This window comes from Mus caroli, unplaced genomic scaffold, assembly GCF_978045245.1.
Source record: "Mus caroli unplaced genomic scaffold, Mus_caroli_1 scaffold_1, whole genome shotgun sequence".
Classification (NCBI taxonomy): domain Eukaryota; kingdom Metazoa; phylum Chordata; class Mammalia; order Rodentia; family Muridae; genus Mus; species Mus caroli.
Window position 1 is genome coordinate 177,755,409 of NW_028227256.1, and position 23,271 is coordinate 177,778,679.

The following is a 23,271-nucleotide window of genomic DNA, read 5'->3' on the forward strand; positions in this document are numbered from 1 at the left end:
GCATTAACTCATTTCTTTGATTTTAAGGGTTGTGCCAGGACCAATATGGTTTAAATTAAAAAACAAATTTTAAAAGTTTATCGTAATGTGTATAATGTTTTGCTTGCATGTATATCTGTGTCCCATATGTGTGCCTGGTATCTTCAGAGGCCAGAAGGTGTGGTATCCCCTGAGCTGGAACTACAGACAGTTATGAGCTATCATAGGTGATGAGATCGCACCTTGGTCCCATGGGGGAACAATCAGCACTCTTAACCACTGAGCCACCTCTCCAGCTCCTCTAATTTAAAAAAAAATGTTATTTTTATTTTAAGTGTATGCATGTTTTCCTTGAATATTTGTCTGTGATCCACATGCCTGGTGCAGTGGAGGCCAGAAGAGGGCGTTACCCTGGAACTCCAGGTCCAGGTGGTTGTGAGCTGCCATATTGGTGCTAGGAATCAAACCTGGGTCTTCTGGACAATCAGCCAGTGCTCTTGACTGCTGAGCCATCTGTCTGCCCCGTATGCTTCTGGAGCATCTACTGATATTTGGGATCTATTTCATATTTTAAACTTTTGATTAGACATTTATTTCTGCTTCTTGGTTGTATTGGTCAGAGTTGCTAGAGAAACAGAATTGGCATGTACTATAGATTGTCTCACAAGGTAGAGATGTGTGTGTGGTGTGGGTATGTGGGTGTGTGTCTGTCTGTCTATCTTTGTCTTTTCTGTGTCAGTGTCTGGATTTCTGTCTGTCTCATTGCCTTATCTGTGTCAGTGTCTGGATTTGTTCAGTTGGCTCAAGTAATCACATAGTGTAGAGGCTGAAGAATTCTGTGATGGCTGCCTGCAGGCTTGATGGTTTAGGCAACAGTCATGCTACTGTCTCTGAGCTTCAAAGCTTCAGAATAAAGGATGCTGATGAGACAGTCCTGAGTCAAGGCTAAAGCCCCAAGAGTCCTATGGGTCAGAGTGGGAGGTGAGGTTTGTCTAAATTGCAGATACAAGATCAAGGGATCTGAAATATGATGTCCTAGAATGATGGTGGTGGCAGCAACAGAAAAAAAAAGTTTATTCTGAAAGTTAGAGTGATAGACTGAGACAGCACGAGAGAATGCATGAGATTACAAGGCAGCTATTGCCCCTTTCCCACATTTTGTTTTTATCTGAGTGCCCAGCCAACTGCATGGTGCCTTCCCACATTCAGGGCTTGTCATCCCCACTCAGTGTGCTGACCCCCACCCTAGTCTTCCAGGAAACTCTGAGACATGCATTACTAATTCTGCATCTTCCAGTCAACTTGACACCTTAAATTAGCTTCCATATCGGGATTCCTCTCTGGTCTTTTAGGAGTTTCGTTGTGTATTTAGTTTTCATGGTTGTCCACTTTATTTAGCATGTCTTGTGGGTATGATGTGTTTGTGAATGTACAGTGCACATGTGGAGGTCAGGGGGCAGCCTCAAGGGCTGGTCTTTGTCCACCATCTTGTTTGAGACAGGGTCTCTTTCTGTTAGCTGCTGTGCACTCCAGGCTAGCTTGCTGGTGATTCCCCTGTCTCTGTTCCCCATCTTGCTGTAGGAACACTGAGGTGACAGTGCTTGCTACCACGCACAGCGTTGTGTGGATGTTGGGGATTGGAGCTTCCATTCTTACGCTTGCGCAGCTTGTGCTTTATGCACTCAGCGCCCCTGCTGCATTGTTGTATGTGTGCTGGTCTTTGTTATCTGCTTCTTCTATTGACAAAACTGTACACGCATAAGGACTGTTTGGAGGCTTTGTTCAGTAACTCAGTTATTTATCACACAAATTTAAAAGTGTCTACTCTGAAAGATGAACAAAATAATGGTTTTAAGTACCATCGTTGCCAAATATCTCAGAAACTTGTAACTTCATTCTTTAAACAAATGATTGTGAACCACTATTTGGATGCCGGGAATCAAACCCAGGTCCTCTGGAAAAGGCAGCCAGTTGTAATAAGGTTGTGATGCGTTTCAGAATCATTTATTTCCCTTAGCATGAATTATTCCCTTTCTGTTTTTTTTTTTTTTGTATTATCTTTAATTTCTAGCACTCCACTGACAACATCAGCAGCTATAAGATAAAACGTATACTAGAAAGGATCAGAGAGAAAAAAAATGAGACGCTGGAGACATGGCTTAGTGGTTAAGAGCACTGGCTACTTTTCCTGAGGACCCATGTTCAATTCTCAGCACCTACATGGTGGCTCACAATTGCCTACAACTCTGGTGCTGCATGTACACAGCACACTGACTCCAGCCAGAGCAGGGGCTGTCAGAATTCCTCTCAAGACTTCCTTTCTGCATTTGCTTTGCTTTACACAACTGCTTTAGCATATAGAAAACTTGTTCCAATGCCCACTAAACTGTGTGTTAATTCCTGGAGGCATCTGAATTAAGTTTTAAATTATTTGTTCCCTAGCCTAAGGCAGTTTTTTCACACTGGTTCACATAAGTCTGGCAAGTAAAGTAGGGCCTCACCATATCTGCCTGATGCATCCTTGAGAATTAGAGGGGAGGGGGCAATGAAAAGTCTTCAGAAAGCATTTGCCATAGTGAAGGTACTTACTTGACAGTACCAAAGAAGTCAAGGTATTGCCATCATTAGCTGACATGTTATCAAATACAGCATTGAGTCAGGAAAACATTAACTTATCTAACAGTAAAAAAAAACCTCAGTGAATCCCTTTGATGGTGTAGTGATTAGTAATTCTTTTTCAGTTTTTTTAAATGATCATTAAGGGTATTTTATAAGTTGTCACTAATATCCAGTCATCCTAATCACATAGAGTTCCTGAAGTGAGGTTTTTAGTAAATATTCTCATAGTCTTAAAAATAAACTTTAAAAAATGGTATAAAAATTTTTGAATAAAAACTTAAAAAATTTGTATAAAATATTTTTGTTAAATATTGCTGACAAACTTTTAGGGAAACAGTTCCCTTCACAATAGCCACAAATAATATAAAATATCTTGGGGTAACTCTAACCAAACATGTGAAAGACCTGTATGACAATAACTTCAAGTCTCTCAAGAAAGAAACTGAAGAAGATCTCAGAAAATGGAGAGATCTCCCATGCTCACGGATTGGGAGAATTAACATAGTAAAAATGGCCATCCTACCAAAGGCAGTCTACAGATTCAATGCAATCCCCAACAAAATCCCAACACAGTTCTTCAAAGACATGGAAATTTACAAATCCATCTGAAAACCCAGAATAGTGAAAACAATTCTTAACAATAAAAGAACAGCTGGGGGAAATCACCATCCCTGACCTCAAGCTTTACTACAGAACAATAGTGATAAAACCTGCATGGTATTAGTACAGAGATGGATATGTTGGTCAATGAAATAGAGTTGAAGACCCAGAAATAAAACCACACATTTACTGTCACCTGATCTTTGACAAAGACGCCAAAAATTATACAATGGAAAAAAGAAAGCATCTTCAATAAATGGTGCTGGTCTAACTGACTGTATGCAGAAGAATGAAAATAGACCCATATTTGTCACCTTGTACGAAGTTCAAGTCCAAGTGGATCAAGGACATCAACATAAAACCAGATACACAGAATCTTATAGAAGAGAAAGAGCACAGGAGGAAATTTCCTAAACAACTCAAATGGCTCATGCTTTAAGATCAAGAATTGATAAATGGGGCCTCATAAAACTGGAAAGCTTCTGTAAGGCAAAGGATATAGTTGATAAGACAAATCGGCAACCTACTGATTCCTAATCTTAACTAGCCCCACATTTGATAGAGGGCTAATATCCAAAATATATAAAACCTCAAGAAGTTAATCACCACAAAACCAAACAACCCAATTAAAAAAAAAAAAAAAAACGGGATATAGAACTAAACTGAGAATTCACAACTGAGGAATCTGAAATGCCTGAGAAACACCTAAAGAAATGTTCAAAGTCCTTAGTGATCAGAGAAATGCAAATCAAAACAACCCTGAGATTCCACATTACACCAGTCATAATGGCTAAGATCAAAAATTCAGGTGACAACACATGTTGGAGAGAATGTGGAGAAAGAGGAACACTCCTCCATTGCTGGTGGGATTGCAGACTGGTACAACCACTCTGGAAATCAATTTGGAGGTTCCTTAGAAAATTGGAAATAGATCTACCTGAAGACCCAGGTATACCATTCTTGGGAATATACCCAAAAGATGACCCACCAAGCCACAGGAGCATGTGTTTCACGAAGTTCATAGCAGCCTTATTTGTGATGGCCAGAAGCTGGAAACAACCTAGATGTCCCATGACAGAAGAATGGATACAGAAAATGTGGTTCATTTACACAATGGAATACTACTCAGCCATTAAGAACAAGGACATCCTGACTTTTGCAGGCAGATGGATGGAACTAGAAAATATCATCCTGAGTGAGGTAACTCAGACCCAATAGGACATGCATGGTATGTACTCACTAATAAGTGGATATTAGCCCCCCCCCAAAAAAAAAGAAAAGGAAAAAGAAAAGAAAAGAAAAGAAAAGAAAAAGAAAAAGCCCATACAGAAAACATAAGATACACAGTCTACACAATTAAAAAAGCTCAACAAATTGAAGTGCCCAAGTGAGGATGCCTCAGTCACACTTGGGAGAGAGAAGAAAGCAATCACAAGTGTATGCAATGGCAAGATTTTGCTGAAAGGACCCAGATATAGCTGTCTCTTGTGAGACTATGCCGGGGCCTAGCAAACACAGAAGTGGATGTTCACAGTCAGCTATTGGATGGATCACAGGGCCCCCAATGGAGGAGCTAGAGAAAGTACCCAAGGAGCTAAAGGGATCTGCAACCCTATAGGTGGAACAACGTTATGAACTAACCAGTACCCCGGAGCTCTTGACTCTAGCTGCATATGTATCAAAAGATGGCCTAGTCGGCCATCACTGGAAAGAGAGGCCCATTGGACTTGCAAACTTTATATGCCCCAGTACAGGGGAACGCCAGGGCCAAAAAGTGGGAGTGGGGGGGGAGGGTATGGGGGACTTTTGGGATAGCATTGGAAATGTAAATGAGGAAAATACCTAATAAAAATATTTTTAAAAAAGCAATCACAAGTAGGGAGAGAGGGAGGGACCTGGGAGGGAAAGTGGAGGGGGGGTCCAGGGGGGAGTAGGAGAGGTTGGAAGAGGGGAACCTGACTTGGTATTGGGTGAGGGAAAAGGATTGAAGTCCTGAGGACCAGCAGAAAGAATATAAACAGGCAACCTCAGGAAATAGGAGTTTGCAGGGACCCCCCAGAATGCACCAGAGACCTGGGAGGTGAGAGACTTCCAGGACTCATAGGGAGAAGGAATTTATAGAGCCCACCTCCAGGAGGAAGACAGTATCAAGTGAGAGATCCCACAGTCACACCTCTGGCCCATAATTGTTTTTGTCCGAAAGAATTACAGGGATAGAAATGGATAGGAGCCTGAGGAAAAGAAGGTCCAGGGACAGGCCCAAAGTGGGATCCAGCTCAAGGGGAGGTCCCAGGGCCTGACACTACTACTGAGCTGAGCCTATGGAACACTCACAAAAAGGGATCATGACTGCCCTCCAAAAGACCGAACAAGCAGCTGAAAGAGTCAGATGTAGTTATTTACACTCAACCAATGGACAGAAGCAGCTGACCCCTGTTGTGGAATTAGGAAAGGCTGAAAGAAGCTGAGGAGAAGGGCGATTCTGTAAGAGGACCAGCAGTCTCAATTAATCTGGACTCCCGAGATCTTTCTTTCTTTTTTTTTTTTTAAGATTTATTTATTTATTATATCTAAGTACACTGTAGCTGTCTTCAGACACTCCAGAAGAGGGCGCCAGATCTTGTTACGGATGGTTGTTAGCCACCATGTGGTTGCTGGGATTTGAACTCTGGACCTTTGGAAGAGCAGTCGGGTGCTCTTACCCACTGAGCCATCTCACCAGCCCCCTCCCGAGATCTTTCAAACACTGGACCACCAAACAGACAGCACACGCCAGCTGATCTGAGGCCCCCAACACACATACAGTAGAGGACTTCCAGGTCTGTGTTCATTCAGAGACGATGCACTTAACCCTCTAAAGATTGGAGGCTCCAGGGAGTTTAGAGCTTAGGTGGGGCTGGGTGGGGGTGGGGAGGTGTGGGATGTGGAGCAGTGGGAAGGGTGGATGGGGAGGGGTGAGGAATGGAATATGGAGTGTAAAAAAATGAATAACAAATAAAATAAAATTAAAAAACTTAAAAAATTTGTATAATACATTTTTGTTAAGTATTGCTGACAAACTTTTAGAAGTGAATTGAATCTAGTCAGTTTTTTCAAATGTAGTGGCTAGATAGGAAGCATTCAGGTAATAGACATGTCTGCCTTACAGCTCTACTACCGAGTCTCAAAACTCTCAACTGTAATATCACAGTGAGTCTCTTTAATTCCTCTACACATTGTGATTGGATTGCCCAGTGGTTTTATTTTTTTATTTTTTTTTATTTTTATTTTTTTTTTTTTTGTGGTTTTTTCGAGACAGGGTTTCTCTGTGTAGCTCTGGCTGTCCTGGAACTCACTTTGTAGACCAAGCTGGCCTCGAACTCAGAAATCCGCCTGCCTCTGCCCCCCAGTGGTTTTATAACTCTCAGCTCCGTTCTTGTTGGTTTTCTTCCTATTGTCAAGAGTAGTTTATTATGGCAAGGTAACTATATAACCATCTATAGACACATCTTAGTCTTTGTTCCTTATTACCAGAAATTCCAAGAAGTCTGTGTAAGCCAGTTTGCCTTATCAGACTTGTTTATAGTTTTATTTTAAACATTTGATCCATTTTTTTGAAAAGTTTTATTGATGTTTGGTTTATAGATGAGCAAGTTAGTCTATTTGAAATTTATAATTCAATGGCTTTGATATCTTAAGAATCTAAAAGTTATAAGATGTATATAATGTGGAATTTGCCCCCCCCCCCCCTTTAAATGGTTGGTGGTGTGTATGGGACAGAGGCTCAGGCAGCACAAGCAGGCCTCGGGTTTGCTGTGCAGCTGAGGATGGTGTTGAGTTCCTGGTGCTCCTGCTTCTTCTTCGTAAATACTGGGATGACAAGTGCCTGAGCTCTGCTCTAACTATTTTTAAATGTACATTTCAGAAGCATTATATTTATGACAGTGTAAAACCATTATTGAGATCTTATCTCAAAAACTGCATCATTCTCCAAACAGAAATCCAGTGGTCACTCCGTGACTGTGCTTCTGCTCTTCGCTCCTGGTGGTGGGCTCTGTTCTCAGTCTCTATGCAGCTTCCTGTGCAGAGTAGTTCATGAAAATTAACCACACAACATAGCATATCTGGCTTATTTTACTTAAAATGTTTTCAAGATTCAGCTATATAAAGTATGTATCAGATTTTTCTTTCATTTTAAGGTTGGATGATAATTTTACTGTATTATTCTACATTTCTTAATGCATTAATTTGTTGATAGACATTTGGATTGTTTCCACCTTTTGGCTGTTGAATAATCATGTAGTGAGCACTGATGAGCAGGTAGTTTGAATTCCTCCTTGAGTTGTTTTGGGTATCTAGAAGTAGAATTGTTGGGTCCTACAGGGAACCTATTTTTAGCTTGCTTTGATGAACCATCTGTGTTTGCAAGGCAGCAGAACCCTAGGTAGCCTACAGGCAATGTGCAAACATTCTGATTTTCCCACACCCTTGCCAACATTTGTTATTTTGATTTAGTTTTATTTAATTATTTAAAAAATAGAGTGTGCAGTGATAACTCGTTGTGCTTAGGTTTGCATTTCTCTAATGATTAGTGGTGGTGATGATCTTTGCATTGGTTTGTTGGCTATTTATATATCTTGTTGGTGAAGTGTTATTCAAACTTTGCCAGGTTTTAGATTGGATGTTTTTTGTTGTGTTTTCATATCTTCTAGTATTAATCCTTTATTTGATGTATATCTTTCGAATGTTTTTGTTATTCTTTGGGCCTTTCCTCCTCTCTCCTGACAGTGTCTTAATAGTGTCTTAAATAAAAGTTTACATCTTGACGAGATGCAGTTTATCTATTTCTTATTTTTGCTGGCATATTTTGTTTCATGTATCAGAAATCATTGCCATATCTGATGCCATACAGATTTTCTAATGTGTTTTCTTCTAAGACTGTTATAACTTTATCTTCTTAAAATTTTTCTTTATTTAATTAAAACATTGATTTCATTCAGTGTATTCTGATCACACTCCTCCCTTCCCCAACTCCTCTTAGATCCTCTTCACCTCTCCCCCTACTCCTCTTAGATCCTCTTCACCTCCCCCCTACTCCTCTTAGATCCTCTTCACCTCTCCCCCTACTCCTCTTAGATCCTCTTCACCTCTCCCCCTACTCCTCTTAGACCCTCTTCACCTCTCCCCCAACTTCTCTTAGATCCTCTTCACCTCTCCCCCTACCTAGTTCCGTGCCTTTTACTTTTAGGTGTTTGACTAATTTCAAGTTAGTTTTGTGTGTGATACAAAGTAAGGACCAAGATCATTATGTGTGTGTCTATGTGCATGTGCACAGGCACACATGGAGATCAGAGGTTGACGGCAAGTATCTTCTTCAATCATTCTCCACGTTATGTAAAAAATATTTATTACTATTGTCACAAGTGTACACATATGCATATGCCCAGTTGTCTTGATTTTTGTTTTCTTGTTGAATTGTCCTGACACCCATTCTAAAACCAATTGAACACATAGGTGTGTTTCTGAATATTTTGATTTATTCTGTTGATCCATAAGTCATTATATCCGAATTGTACTGTTTTGATTATGGTAGTTAGTCTTACAATTAGGATGTGAGACACGTTTCTCTCACAGATTGTTGTAGCTATTCAGTCTGTACTGAGATTTCATATGAATTTTAGGATGTTTTCTATTTTTTACTAAAAGCTCTATCACAGTTTGTGAGGATTTTCCTGATTCAGACGGTTGCTTGGATATCATTGTCATCTTAGCAGTTTAAATCTTCACAGTTTAGAACATGGAATGCCTTTCTGTTCATTTAAGCTGCATCTAAATTTTTTTTTTTTTTTTTTTTTGGTTTTTCGAGACAGGGTTTCTCTGTATAGCCCTGGCTGTCCTGGAGCTCACTTTGTAGACCAGGCTGGCCTCGAACTCAGAAATCCGCCTGCCTCTGCCTCCCGAGTGCTGGGATTAAAGGCGTGCGCCACCACGCCCGGCTTTCTAAATTTTTTTAAAGCACCATTTTATACTTTCAGTATATAAAGGTTTCGCCTCCTTTGTTAAAATTTTTTCTTAACTGCTTTATAATTTTTATTTGTTTTAAGACAGGGTCTCACTATGTAAACCTGGTTTAACTGAAACTCTCTTCTTATATAGTCAAGGCTAGCTTATATAGTCAAGGCTAGCTTATATAGCCAAGGCTAGCCTCAAATTCAGAGTGATACAACTACTCCGGCCTACCAAATGCTGAAGTTAAAGGCACACACTGCCCCACCTAGCTGCTTTTTTATTTCCTTGTAAATGTAATTAAAATATTTTATAATTATTCACTGAAAATATAAAGGAAATTTTTATTTCTTTCTATTTTCCGAGTCAAGATTTCCATTAAGTAGTCCTGACTAGCTTGAACTCAGTCTCCAGCCCAAGCAGGCCTTGGACTTGTAAGCCTCATCCTCTGTGGAGCTGGTATTGTAGGTAGGCCTGTCCCACTAGCCTGCCTTTACTAACTTTTTTTTTAACGTTTTTAATGAGCTTTATTTACATCTGACAGAAATACACTGACTTAAAGTAGACAATTTACTGTGTTTGGTTTATTTGTGGTTGTGTCATCACCACAGCTTAATTTTAGGCCATTTTTACCACACCCCAGCAAAAATCCTCCATCTATTAGCTGGCATATAAATAACATCAACAACTAACCTAGGTTTTTGTTTGTTTGTTTGTTTATAGGCTTGCTTATTTTGTTAAAATGGGATCATGTAAAGTATGAGACATAGCCGGCTCTGTATTGATTTTATGTCCTGTGGCTTTGTGGATTCCTTTACATATACAAAGTGTATTTCTCCCAATGTTCTTTAGTGATTTCTATGCATAATATCATGCTACCTGCAAACATCTTCTCTCTTCCATATAGATAGCTTTCGTTATTTAGTTTTTTCTGATCTACTTGCTCAGGCTTTAACTTCTAGTCTTATGCTGAGGAGAAGTGGCCAGAGCCAGGCATCCAGACCACGTTGCTGATCCTGGGGAAACTTTTCTCCATTGATTGTAATGTCTGTAAGTGGATGAGCAATGAGTCTGAATTTTGATATCATTTGATATTTTAGATTTTTATTTCTCATATAATTTTGACTTCTTAATACTTTCTTTACTTTTTATAAGTGCTTAATCTTGTTTTAACACTATATTTGACGATTACCATGGTATGTACTGTTTCCGACTGAAGAAGGTTCTCGAGCTGAATGTTTTGTTGCAGTCGCAGTCTTAGAAAGGTTGCTTTCACTCCACTAGGATTTCAGGGTCCTTATGTCTTTCTGAGGCTTGATTCTTCATTTCTTTTGTATGTGTGAACAGTCTCCCTGTGAATGAATGTCCCACACAATGACTACTTACACACCACTGCAGTATGTATGTGTCTGATAGGCACAAGTAAAACAATTAGAGACTCTTCAACAAGGAAAACCGAGGGGTTAGAACTTGCAAAAACAGCTTCCTGAAGTTCCATAGCTGTTCCATAGCTAGACTCATATGTTTTGCTTTGTGTTTGGATATTTTGTTGTTTTTGTGCTGTTCTTTGTTCTTCCTGTACACAAACATGAATACATTATTTTGGCTGAATCTTTCAAGGATAATTATTGATATCAAGATATTATATATTTCTTCAGATACAGATACTGTCTTGTGTTGCTTTGTAGTACAACTGTCAACAAATAATTAAAAAAATTAAAATTACCTTTAGCACGTGTGTGTGTGTGTGTGTGTGTGTGTGTGAGTGAGAGAGAGAGAGAGTGTGAGTATGTGTGTAGAGGACAACTCGTTAGCGTCTGTTCTCTCCTTATCATGTGGTTTCTGGGGATTGACCTCCCAGGTTGTCAGGGTTGGTAAAGAGGGTCCTTGCCCACTGAGCCATTTTATCAGCTCTGGTATAATAATTGTATTTACTGTAAAAATCTAATATTGAAATTTATGGTCCCAATAATATCCTTAGAGCAACTTCCATTTTTAATTTTTAAATTGAGAATCCAGTCCCTAATCATTCCTTGCAAGTAGTTGCTTATCTCTTTAGTGTCTTGATGGGCTTCATCTTTCACGTTAGTGCTCTTGTTTGAAACGTGTCAGTGCCACAAGTCACAAGTTTTGTGGTATTGTCCCCATGTAAATGTGTCCAGTTGTTCACTGGTGACCAATCAGATGACTTTTCTTGGGCAGGGGCAGGTTCCATGTGATAGCACATGGCTTCCTACTGCTCCATGCTCGGAGTCACCACTTGTTACTGTGTTGTTGTAGTGACAGCTATTTCTCCAAGCCCGTGGGTCTTCTGGAAGAATGATAAGTTGAAAGCTTCATTTGGATGTTGTAGTTTCTCTTAACTTTGGGAGATACTTGTGTGCCAGTCATTTCAGTGCCTTCACAGTGTGTCATAACGTGTACATTTTTTTTTTAAACTAGAACTTGTAAAGCTATTGACTTTTGGTGGTTTCTTTGTGGAAGACTAACATACTGATTCAATTTATTTATTGAAAAGTTTAGACTTTTAGTTTTGAAAAACAATTAGCTATTCTGTAAGAATAATTTATCACAGTAAATTTAGCAACATAGGTTACTTATGGTACTTATTGCTAAATTTAATCTCAGTGGCATTGTAATTTTGTCCAGTTTCTTACTGTAGTATTTTGTAAAATTCGTGTTTTAAATAAATAGTCTTTTTAAGCCCTTTAAATTTAAAAAGTTATTTTGTGAATGCCTGTGCATGTCTGTTGTGTGGGTATGTGCATGAGAGTGCGGGTACCCTCAGAGGCCAGGGAGGCATTAGATACCCCTGGAGCTGGAGTTATACAGCTGTGAGCTTGGTACTGGGAACCAAGCTGGAGTCCTGTGGAAGAGCAATATTGGTTCTTAACCACAGAGCGACCTCCCCAGTGCCGAGTCTTTCTGTTATGAGCTGATTTTCAAATTAAGGAGTTTCATCCACTTTGCTTTCTCTCTGTTATGAGTTCTGTTGTTATGGGATGGGGCATAGACAGGCTCTTACTGTGTTGTATAGGCTGGTTCTGTACTTCTGAACTCAGTTCTAGTGCTCCTTTTAAAACAGAAGATTTGAGACTTGGTGTTTGTTTATTTACTTAGCACTAGCTTAGTCCATATTCCCAGAATTTTAACATAGTTTTTTTGTTTTTCGTAGATTCTAATAACTTATTTCTTCCTTTTAATTTCAAAGCTTACTGGCATTTTTGCTTATCCTTTACTGATTTGCAGTTAATTGTATGATATAAATACAATTTGGTTTTTATGTTTTTTGATATTTTGAATTTTATTTGCAGTGGTTTTATGACTTGATATTACTAAAATCTGAAGAATTAAGTGTGTTTCAAGGTAATACTGTCCAGCTGCTACAGTGCTATCTCTGTATTTTACTCAATTATAGTGTTTTGGCGATCTGTTTGAAGTATGTTTGAAGTATCAGTAGATTTTAAGTAAAATGTCTTTTCAGGAAGGTATGACTATTCTAACTTTACACATTTTGAGGTTATGTTATCTGGTACATATGTGTTTAGAATATTGTTAGAGTAAGTCGGTCGCACTTTTGTTTTTGCTCTAATGTCTACATCTAAATAGGAAAATGATTTAATTTTTTTTTCAGAGGTAGGGAGGTTAATGCCAACTAGCCTCTTTACTGATAGTTCATGTAAAATCAATTTAGAATCCACAGAATAGATTGGCTGAAGTTTAGAAAGGATCAAGCACACATTCTATAATTGGAAGAGCGTTAGTGAGTATGCAGGCTTTATCAGTGATAAGGAATAATAGTGAAAACAGGCCGTTAGAAACAAGTATTAGCCGTTCAGTAAGGATTAGCCATCCTGCTCACATGGTAAGTTTGGAAAACAAAAGAGTGCCACTAGTAACCTGAGTCCGAAAATACTGAATTTGGATAGATGCATAATTCAAAGAAATGACATACTAGTTACAATAGTTGTCATTTGTAGAATTAGAAAATATGAGCCAGTAATATAGCAACATGAAATGAACCAATTATCAAAGTCTCCTGAAAAGACACATGTGCTGCATGTTTTACTAAAGCCCGAAGTCATGGCCGGCCATGTTGGGTGTTGAAGGTTTCATTGGCACATCCTTCACACTTAGATCTTTAAACAAGCCGAATGCTGCTGCTGCAGTGGACACCGGAGGACGAAAACTCACAGGCCTGGTGAGCTGGCCTCCCATTAGTGCTGAGCTGTGTGTAGACAGTACAGAGGAAAGATAATTAGATGCAATTTGTTTATGAACACAGAAGGAAGACTTGAATGAAATCAAATTAGAGAAATTTCAGCTGTGTATTGAAAGAACCATTAAAGCTAAGTATAGGATTATCTAAAAAACAAAAACAAAAAACAAAAAAATGTTTCAAGTTCTGAAGGCTACCTAACTAGTAGTATGTCCTGTTAAGACTATGAAAAAGAAAACAAGAACTTCAGTGTCAGCGAACAGTTCTCCTGTTACACATTACTGTGCCTGATAGTCATATTCTTGCCAACACTTAGCAGTTTCTAACTTTTAAACAAGAATTTGGCACATTTAGTTAGTAAATGATAGAGTCCTGTTAATTTTCCATTTTGTCCATCCTTTCTGTGTGAACTGGCAGTATTGAAATTATTTTTTAAACCAGAATAACTAAAATTTGATTCTGGTGAGCACATGGTTGTTACAATGATGTTTTAGGAAAGGTTAAAAGGATGGCAATCTTAGGGGAAGATGAGAGAGAGTATCTTCTCACACAGAAGCGTATTCCCTAAAGTGTAAGACAAGCGAACGCCATCGAATTATATATGAGAAATAGGAATCTGACAAGTGTACAGATTTTGTGCAAGCATATAATATTAATATAAATAGACTATGTACATCATCATTTTCTCAGGACGTTCAATTTATTACTTATTTATTCAGTTCATTCATGATACCCAAAGTTGTCCTTTCACCTACACACATGCGCGTGCGCACACACACACACACACACACACACACACACACACACGCGGAGGGAGGGTGGGAGGGGGGAGGGAGGGAGAGGGAGGGAGAGAGAGAGAAAGAGAGAGAGAGAGAGAGAGAGAGCGCGAGAGAGAATATGTTATTGAATGGTGGTGGTGCGTGTCTATAATCCCAGCACTCCTAAAACTCTTAAAGGTAGAGCAGGACGATAACAGATTTGTCTTGGTTACACAGTTGCAGGTCAGTATGGGCTACATGCCCTAAGACTCTATCTCAAACAAACAAACAAAAAGTCAAAAAATGTAATTTATGCAAATAAAGGAAACATTGCCTTTTTATAGCTATTAATTCATACTTCGATAGTTTGATTAGATTTTAAAGGTGCTTTGATTTAGTTCTTACTTATACTTTGAGTTTTTAATTGTTTAAGAAATACTCATCTGCTGGGTGATGGTGGTGCACGCTTTAATCCTAGCACTAGGAAGGCAAGGGCAGCTGAATTTGAAGCCAGCAGCAGCCTAATCTGTAAAGTGAGTTCCAGGACAGCCAGGGCTGTGACAGAGAAACCCTGTCTTGAAAAACCAAACCAACCAACCAAACCAAGAAACAAACAAACAAACAAACAAACAAACCAAAACCCAAAGACCAAAAAGAAATACGCATCTGTTGCACATCTACTTTGTATTGCATTTCATTAAGAAAGTAACTGATATTGCTCTTTTGTTTCAGCTAAACCATTTACTTCTAAAGTGAAGCAAATGCGATTACATAGAGAAGACTTTGAAATATTAAAGGTGATTGGTCGAGGAGCTTTTGGGGAGGTAAGAGATATTTTCTGTGTTTGTTAATTGTTTTCGAAGGCGTTTTATATAATGGTGAGAGATAATTTGCTTTCTGTTACAATTGATATGCCTGACCAGAAAATAGATTAAAGTTGTGAATGCAGCATTTTCTATGATGATTCACTTTTTAATATGTACTAAATTTTGTTTCTGTCTGTTTTCCTTCTTGTGCCAAATTCATACTGTCTCATGCTACTTCATCGCCTAAGAACCTGGGTGTGCCTGGTAGTGGGTCTTCTCCTTTTTCTGCGCTTGCCTCTCCCTGTGTTTTCATACCACTTCAGAATCTCATTTACACACATGCATGCATGCATGCATGCGCGCGCACACACACACACACACACAGAAAATGCTAGAGAGAGAGAAAAAGAAATCAGAAGTTTGGGCTAGGATTCCATTGAACTGGAGATAAGATTATAACTACTTGAAATTCTAAGACAGGAGTCACCTAATCCATGGACATGATATAGTTCTCCCTTTATTTAAGTTTCGTAGCTTTTTTTCTTAGTTATAGAGGATTTTACATCTTTCAGCAGGTTTACTACATGCATGGTGTTCCTGAGGTTATTTTTAATGAAAATGGCTTACATTTCACTTTCAATTGTTGAAAGTACAAATCAGCAATAGTGTCAGGCCCTGGAGCCTCCCTCCCCTTGAGCTGGATTCCAATTTGGGCCTCCTTTCTCTTGGTCTCTTCTAAATTGTTGTCCCTACAGTTCTTTTCGACAGGAACAATTCTGGGTCAGAGTTTTTGACTGTGGGATGGCAACCCCATCTCTCCACTTGATGCCCTGTCTTTCTACTGCAGAGGACTCTAAGTTCCCTCTCCCCACTGTTGGGCATTTCATCTAAGGTCCTTCCCTTTGAGTCCTAAGCTTCTCTCACCTCCCAGGTCTCTGGTACATTCTAGAGGGTCCTCCCACCTCCCACCTTCTGAGGTTGCCTGTTTACATTCATTCTCCTGGCCCTCAGGGCACCCACATTCCCCGCCCTCACCCCCCCCTCGTGATTGCTTTCTTCTCCCTCTCAAGTGGGATTGAGGCATCCTCACTTGGGCTCTTCGACTTGTTAACCTTGAGTTCTGTGGATTTAAAAAGGATTCCATCTTGGTTGTGTATTATTCTTTTTATGCATCAGTGGATTTGGTATGCTTTAAAGAATATTTGTGTGTTTAATTTTTTTTTCACTTTTTTATTTTGGGATTTTTTGAGACAGGGTTTCTCTGTGTAGCCCTGGCTGTCCTGGAACTCTCTGTAGAGAAGGCTGGCTTCAGACTCAGAGATCTGTCTGTCTAGGGTTCCCAAGCACTGGGATTAAAGCTGTGAGCCATCACTGCCCAGGTGTTTTTTAAACCTATTTTTGATACAGAACTTGGCATGTAATTTTCTTCCAATACCTTCATCAGATTTTTGGGGGGCTTGTCTCTGCTGGTCCTATGAGGAGAGTGTTCCCTAAATGTTTTACTATATTCTACAAGCTTCTGAAATGGTTACCATCTTTCCTTTCTGTGCCTACAGTCTGTTACGAAGATAATACATTTTTACAATGGATTTTTAAAAAATTATGTGTTAGTTTTGTTGTGTTTACACACCTCATATAACTTAGAACTTAATATTGTATTGATCACTTACTGATTCATTCGACCATTGGTTCATCTTATTTTTAAATTCATCTTACTAGGGAATTGTCAGTTTTCTTTGCTTTTTAGTTAGCTAACTTCTAGTCTCTTCAGTTTTGCTGTTGTGGATTAATTCTTGTTGTTTAATATTTTGTTTTCTGTGGCAGTAACTTGCTATTTATTCTTCTAATTTACTGAAGTAGATCATTTAACTTTTTTATTTTTAGTTCTTCTTTTAAAATGTGCATTTGGGTTGCTTTCCTGCAAGCCGTGCCGTCTGGAGCAGTGAATTCTGAGATGCCATGCATCCATTGTTGTTTGCTCCAAGTTCAGTGTGATTTTACATTTCAGTTTGTTTTGTATCTGTGAGTTTAACAGTTCATCACAGTTTCTAAGTGTCTCAAAGACTTCCTGGTTGTATTCTGCCATTGAATTGTAATGTGATCAGAGCTTAGATAGCATATTTGTATGATTGGAATTTATTAGTTAGCTCAAATTCATTAATTTAGCTACTTAAAATTTCCATTTTAATTTTTTGTTTTCTATTGAGTTGCCATTTCTTGAGAAAGGGGTTGTTTATTTGTTTATTTCTTTCAGTATTTTCTTGGCATTTTCTTCCTTTTTTTCTTGATCTATTACTTCCTAGAAATTTTATTTTTTTTCAGTTTTTGCTGATAACATATGCAGAGCCATTTTGTCTTCCTAACGATGAACCTTGTATCATTAAAGAATGCTCTTTTTATCTCTGTGACGTCCTTTGGCAAAGATTACTCTGAGTTAGTGGAATTATTTTAACTGTTAGCACTTTCATTAAATACCTAGCTGAATTCTTTTTAGCTTTTTTTTTTTTGTAACCTTATAGAATATTTGCTACTAAGTAGAATACCAGTTCCTTGTGAGGCCTCTGCCATCCTAGATTTATGTGACCTGATTTTTAGTTCTGTATTAATAGAATTATTTACTCTGACTGCAGGCTTTTTCACCGGCACCCAAGTTCCCAAAATAACAACTCTGAGACTGAATCATTTCATGAAACCTAGGCCATAAGCTAGGTTCTGTTCCCCAACTAGCCATTCTAGTCTGTGAGTGCCACATGGCTGGTTACCTGTTCTCAGTTTCACATGTGTGTCTCCATCAGTCAGTCTCTTCCCAAGCCCGACTCTCTCCCTTCTGGAACTCCCACCACCTAGGCCAACAGCTTTTCTAGTGACAGGTGATTCTTCCACACAGTACAAGGATTCTCTCTATAATTTACTATATGCTATTGTTTCTAGCTTCTGTTCTCTACATTATACTTATATGACACACCCTTGTTTTTCTTTTCTTTTGTTAAGTTTTATTATCTATTTATTTGTATGTGTCTCTGCCCTCTCTCTGCTTGTGCATACATGTGTGTGGATGTGCCATGGCATGCATGTGAAGGCCAGGAGGCAACTAATGGGTGCCATCTCTCTCTTTCACCATGGGCCTTCTGGAAATTGAACTTGGCAGCAAGTGCTTTTACCCACTGAGCTGTCACCCTGGTTTCATGTCCGACTTTCCCACTAGCTCATTGAATTTATTTCTTTATATGAGTATACCATATGCTTTTTACTTATACTATCATTGTTGAATGCTAAGTTGCTTATCTTTTTTTCTGGCTGTTCAGTATATTGCCCTCAGAAACATTCTTATTTACATCTTTGGTGGGGTATAAGCATTTATTTATGTTTAATATAAACTTAGGAGCAGATCCTGTTTTCTGAGGTAGGCATAGTTAGCTTTAGTAGACAGTGTCAAATAATTTAAGTGCAGAGTCATACTCACACTCCTGTAACAATAGTCTGAGTTTCCTAAGCCACTCTTGGTTGGTGTTTAGTGGTCATCGTGACTCCATTTTACATTGCCTGTTAAGTCTTAAAGGTCAGTAACTTTTCATCTTGCTTCATATCATGTGGCTATTCTGTGAACAAGTAAACATTTTGGGGTTACGGAGGTAGGAGTTGAATGTTATTGGTATCTTCTGGATGTAAATGATTTATTTGTTGGTCCTACAGTATATGTGCATAAGAAGTGCTTTGGCTTTTCCTGTTCTGGTAGATCTTGTATTGAAATAAAGTTCAGTAATTAAATTAATGATTAGCCGAGCGTGTGTGGTGGTCTCATGTTGAACCTTACCTTCCTCCGTTTCTTTGTTCACCTCTGTGTACTCAGGCCGGTTGGCCTGTAAGCTTCTGGGGACTCTGTTGTCACCTCCCATCTGGCTGTAGGAGAACTGGGATTACAGATGGCTACCTAGCTCAGCTTTACCTGGGTCCTAGGGATTTGAACTCTGGTCCTCATATGTGCATGGTTAGTTAGAACTTCACCCATTTAGCCCTGTCCTCAGCCTTCTCTTCATTTTTTTAAGATCTGACTTTTTTTTTAACTTTAGGTTATAGTTATTATTTGTAGTTTGTTAAATTTATTCCCAAGTATTGATGCATTTTGATTTAATGGCAAATGACTATAAAAATTTATATTTATTATGTTTCTGATATGTAGGTACAATTGATTTTTTTATAACTGACTTCTATTTCTTGATGTCATATTTTGGTCGTTTGAGAAGGACAGTTTCTTTTTTCACCTTACAGACTATACATTCCATTTCTTTTATGTCACCTGCTTAGGTGGCTAATGCAGAGTTGAACATGTAAGGTGGACATGCTTACCCTCTATTGGAATTTAGGGAAAAGGCTTTTTTTCCCCTTGGATTTAGAATTAAGGAATTTAAAGGATTTAAGGGTTTAGTACTCACTGTTAAATAAGATGTTAACTATAGGTGCTTTGGTAGATGTTGCCTGTTTGATTAAGGAATGTGTTCTAATACTAGTTTTTGAGGTTTTAAAAATTTAATCATTAATCAATGAGAGTTGAATCCATTTTTTTTTAAAATTTGTGAATATCCAAAATTCCCAGCACCATCTGTTGAAGAGACTGTTTTGCTCTCTCTGCAGAGCATGAGATGCCTATAGCTGCAAGGGCTTGTTGCTAGCTCCTTTATTTTAATCTATCAGGCACTTGTCCTGGCTAGTTTTATATTAGCTTGAAACAAACTAGAGCCATCTGAAAGGAAGCCTTGATTGAGAAAATGGCCCTGCTAGGATATTTTCTTAGAGATTGATTGGGGAGGGCCCAGACTCCTGTGAATGATGCTATTCCTGGGCTGTTGATCCTGGGTTCTGTAAGAAAGCAGGCTGTGTAAGTTTTACAGCTCTGAAGGGAAAGGTATCCTGGCAGTCAGGAGCCAAGGAACACTATACAACAAAACCCATGTAAGAGATTCACTGGGAAATGTAACTATGTAGGCTGTGCCCCTCTCAGGGAAGCAAAGATCAGCAAGACTCGAGACCCACAGCCATTGCACAGCTAGCTGTACCAGCAAGCCAAGCTCTCTCTGTTACCCCGTGGAATCCTATTTATACCCTCCAAACATCACGTGTCCTCCATGTGCCTTGCCTCAGCACTGGCCTTGCCTCAGCATAGGTCTTACCTCAGCGTGTGCATCCAATCAGTCCTTGGAAGCGGCAAGAAACTGCAGTACATCACCAGAATTCTTTTGATGTGTTTCTCTCTATAGTCCTGACAAATGCAGCTCAACTACAAATGTAAGGCAAACCAATACATATGTGTTGTTGGCAAAGAATCCTTCATCACGTGTCCTTTCACGTGCTTGCTTTAGAACACACTTTGACCTGTGTCTGCTTCAGTGAAACATTCACGAGTCTGCCTTAGTCTTTCACACCTGTGTCTACTTTAACGCAGCGTTCCTTCACGTGTTTCCCTAGCAAAACACCATCCAACCTACTTTCCAAAGAACCTGAAAGTTTCCACTTCAGTGAAAGGCACAGGAGAGTGGCTGCCTTTGCTTAGGTGAGAAGCTCAGGGAACTGAGCTGGAGGCAGGCTTTACATAGGGTTTCTTTATTTCTAGGGTGGGGATTGGTGGGATTTCAAACCAAGCCCAGGATGTTGGTAGTTTTTTTGGGCTCAGGGATTGGTGGGTTTGGTAGGTTTTTAAACCCATAATGGGTTCAAACTTTTTCCAGTACAGGCTGAGCAAGCCATTAAGCAGTACTCCTCCATGGCCCCTTGCATCTGCTCCTACCTCCCAGGTTTCTGCCCTGGGAGTTTCTGCCTTGGTTTCTTTCAGCGATATTACTACAATGTGGAAGTGTAAGCCAGAAAAACTCTTTTCTCCTCAACTTACTTTTTGGTCATGGTGTTTTATCACAACAACAGAAATCCTAAGTAGAACAGCACTGTAGCTGTTGTGATGTAGGGCACTGTGATGCTTGCAGCATTGATTTTTGTTGAAGAGTGTTTGTCCATGTCTGACATGTGAATGTTAACATTATCCTTTGTGTTAAAAAACAGAAGTTTTCAATTTTAATGAAATTCTAATACTTGTTTACTTTCATGGATTATGCTTTTGGTGTTGGTGCATAATTGATTTTTCAACTATTAAAGCAATTCCTGGTATAGAGTCTTATTAGAGAAATTGGAATCATCTTTCAAGATGTTTTTCTCTTCAGTTAATCAATATTTTGTTAGCTAGTTTTACATCTGTATTCATGGTGAGTGTTGACCCATACATGTTTGTTTTTATCATTTTCAGGCATTGTTAAAGGAGTTGAGGAAGTGGTTTTGTTTCCCAATGTTTGGAAACTGCTTTTTTTCCCGTAAATATTTGATGGAGTTTAATAATGCAACTGTCTGAACTTGGGTTTTTAATACCCATAGTTGATTAACACTAATGGTTTTAGAGTTAGCTTTTCAGCTTTTTCTGTTTCAGTTTTCAGCTTCATTATGGTTTATTTTTCATGGATTATGTCTGCTAACATTTAAGTTACCAGGTTTATTGTCATGAGTCTGTTTATAATATTTTTTTAGTAATTTTACATCTTACAGAGTCTAAGGCGAGGTTCTTTCTTTCATGTTTATAGTGCATGCTTAATTTTTCTTGAGAGTATTAGAAATTTTTTATTGCAATTAAATATCAAAGCTACTTTTTATCTGCTTGAGTTGTCTCTCTTGTGTATACACACACTCAGGTGCATGTTGTGTGTGCATTGCATGTGAGTGTGCACATATGCAGAGGCCAGAGTGGGAACTGGGTTCCTTCTAGTGGTCTTTTCATTATTGCCTTGAGACGGTCTATTATGGTCTCTCACAGAACTGGAAGCTCGCCTTGGTGCTAAATTTGCTGGCTAGCTAGCACATGGATGGATCAACCTGGGTTTGCCCTGTAACGTTGAGGTTTCATGCAGGTGAAGCTGTGCCTTGCTTTTTTTTTTAACCTGAGTGCTGGGGACTCAAACTCAACTCCTCATGCCTGCAGAGACAGTTTGCTTACCCATGGGGCCATCGCGCCAGCTCCTATCTAAAGTTTGCTCTTTTTTCTTTTTAAACACCGAACATGTGTTTTTACCTCTGTGAATCTTTTCTTTGAATTTAGTGTACTCATTTGTTTTCTACCTTTTCGAGATGAAACCTATATATGTATATGTATCTTTGCTTCTTTGTCATTCCAGTGTAAACACAGAAGCATAGATTTTGCTTTTAATGGTGATTAGGTTCATTCCAGAGATTATTTTTTATTATCATTGATTTAAAAATGTTATTTAATGTCTGTTTCAGAAGTTGATAGTATTCTTTGTTTTAAAGGTTTGTTTGAATTGTTTTGATACAGTGAGTTAATATACTTTTGATTTTTCTCTACTTTGAAAATTTGCTAAGGTCAGAATGTGAACTGTTCTAACGAACACTTCAAATGCCTTTAAAATTAATGCAGAATAACAGTTATTTATGGTCAGTACTATTATTAAGATCTTCCATAATTTGATGATTGTCGTTTAGCTCTGTCAGTGACCATGGGGGTGTTTATTTCTCCCCCAGAGTTGTATATATTTCCTGATTTTGAAATCTGTAACAGTAGGAACAATCACATTCAGTATTCAGTAGCTATATCATTCTGATGCTCATCATTATGGCCTACTCTTTTGTATAAGGTGACGGTTCCTATCTTTGATTCCTCCTGTTAGTCAGCTTTCCTATGGTTTGAACCTCTTTCTCCTACAGTTGTATTTAATGTGAATCTTTTGTGGGTTAATTTAGTTATGTTTTGAATTTTTAGTACATCCTAATAATATCTGTACCTTTATTGGACTGTTTAGATTATGAGTATGAAAGTTAGAAAGGCAGAGTTTACAGATGTGGTATTTAATACACTTCCCCCACTATGCTGAGCATTGAAATCAGGTCTTGTACATGTTAGGCACCTCCAACTGAGCAACAATATCATCCCAAGTGTTATTTTTATATAAACCTAAGGTAGTAATGAAACTTACTACTAATACAGAGATAATTCACTATTAAGTATATATGTGGACAGAATTAATATATAGGCAACTACAGAAGATAGTGGAAGAGAAAAACACTTAATAATAAAAGAGTTAAGACTATTATTAGAAAGCTCATACATATATGCTAATTATTTGACAGGGTAGTTGCAAAGGTTGTATAGAAAGACAAGCATTTCTAGAGCTGGGTATGGTAGCACAGATTTGCAGTCTCAACTATTCAGAAGGCTGAGTCTGGTGAATTGCTTCTGCCTAAGAATTTTCCCTGA

The 23,271-nt window shown here is 38.6% G+C and overlaps 1 protein-coding gene across 13 annotated transcripts in view; it reads left to right on the forward strand.

Annotated features, from left to right (window-relative positions):
- Cdc42bpa (CDC42 binding protein kinase alpha) overlaps nucleotides 1-23,271 on the forward strand; it is a 213,741-nt gene that overhangs the window by 24,354 nt on the left and 166,116 nt on the right. For all 13 annotated transcript variants that reach the window (XM_085843395.1, XM_085843388.1, XM_029475997.2 and 10 more), the window contains exon 2: nucleotides 14,893-14,984. In XM_085843395.1, coding sequence (XP_085699521.1) covers nucleotides 14,893-14,984 — 92 coding nt within the window. The remainder of the gene's footprint in view (nucleotides 1-14,892; nucleotides 14,985-23,271) is intronic.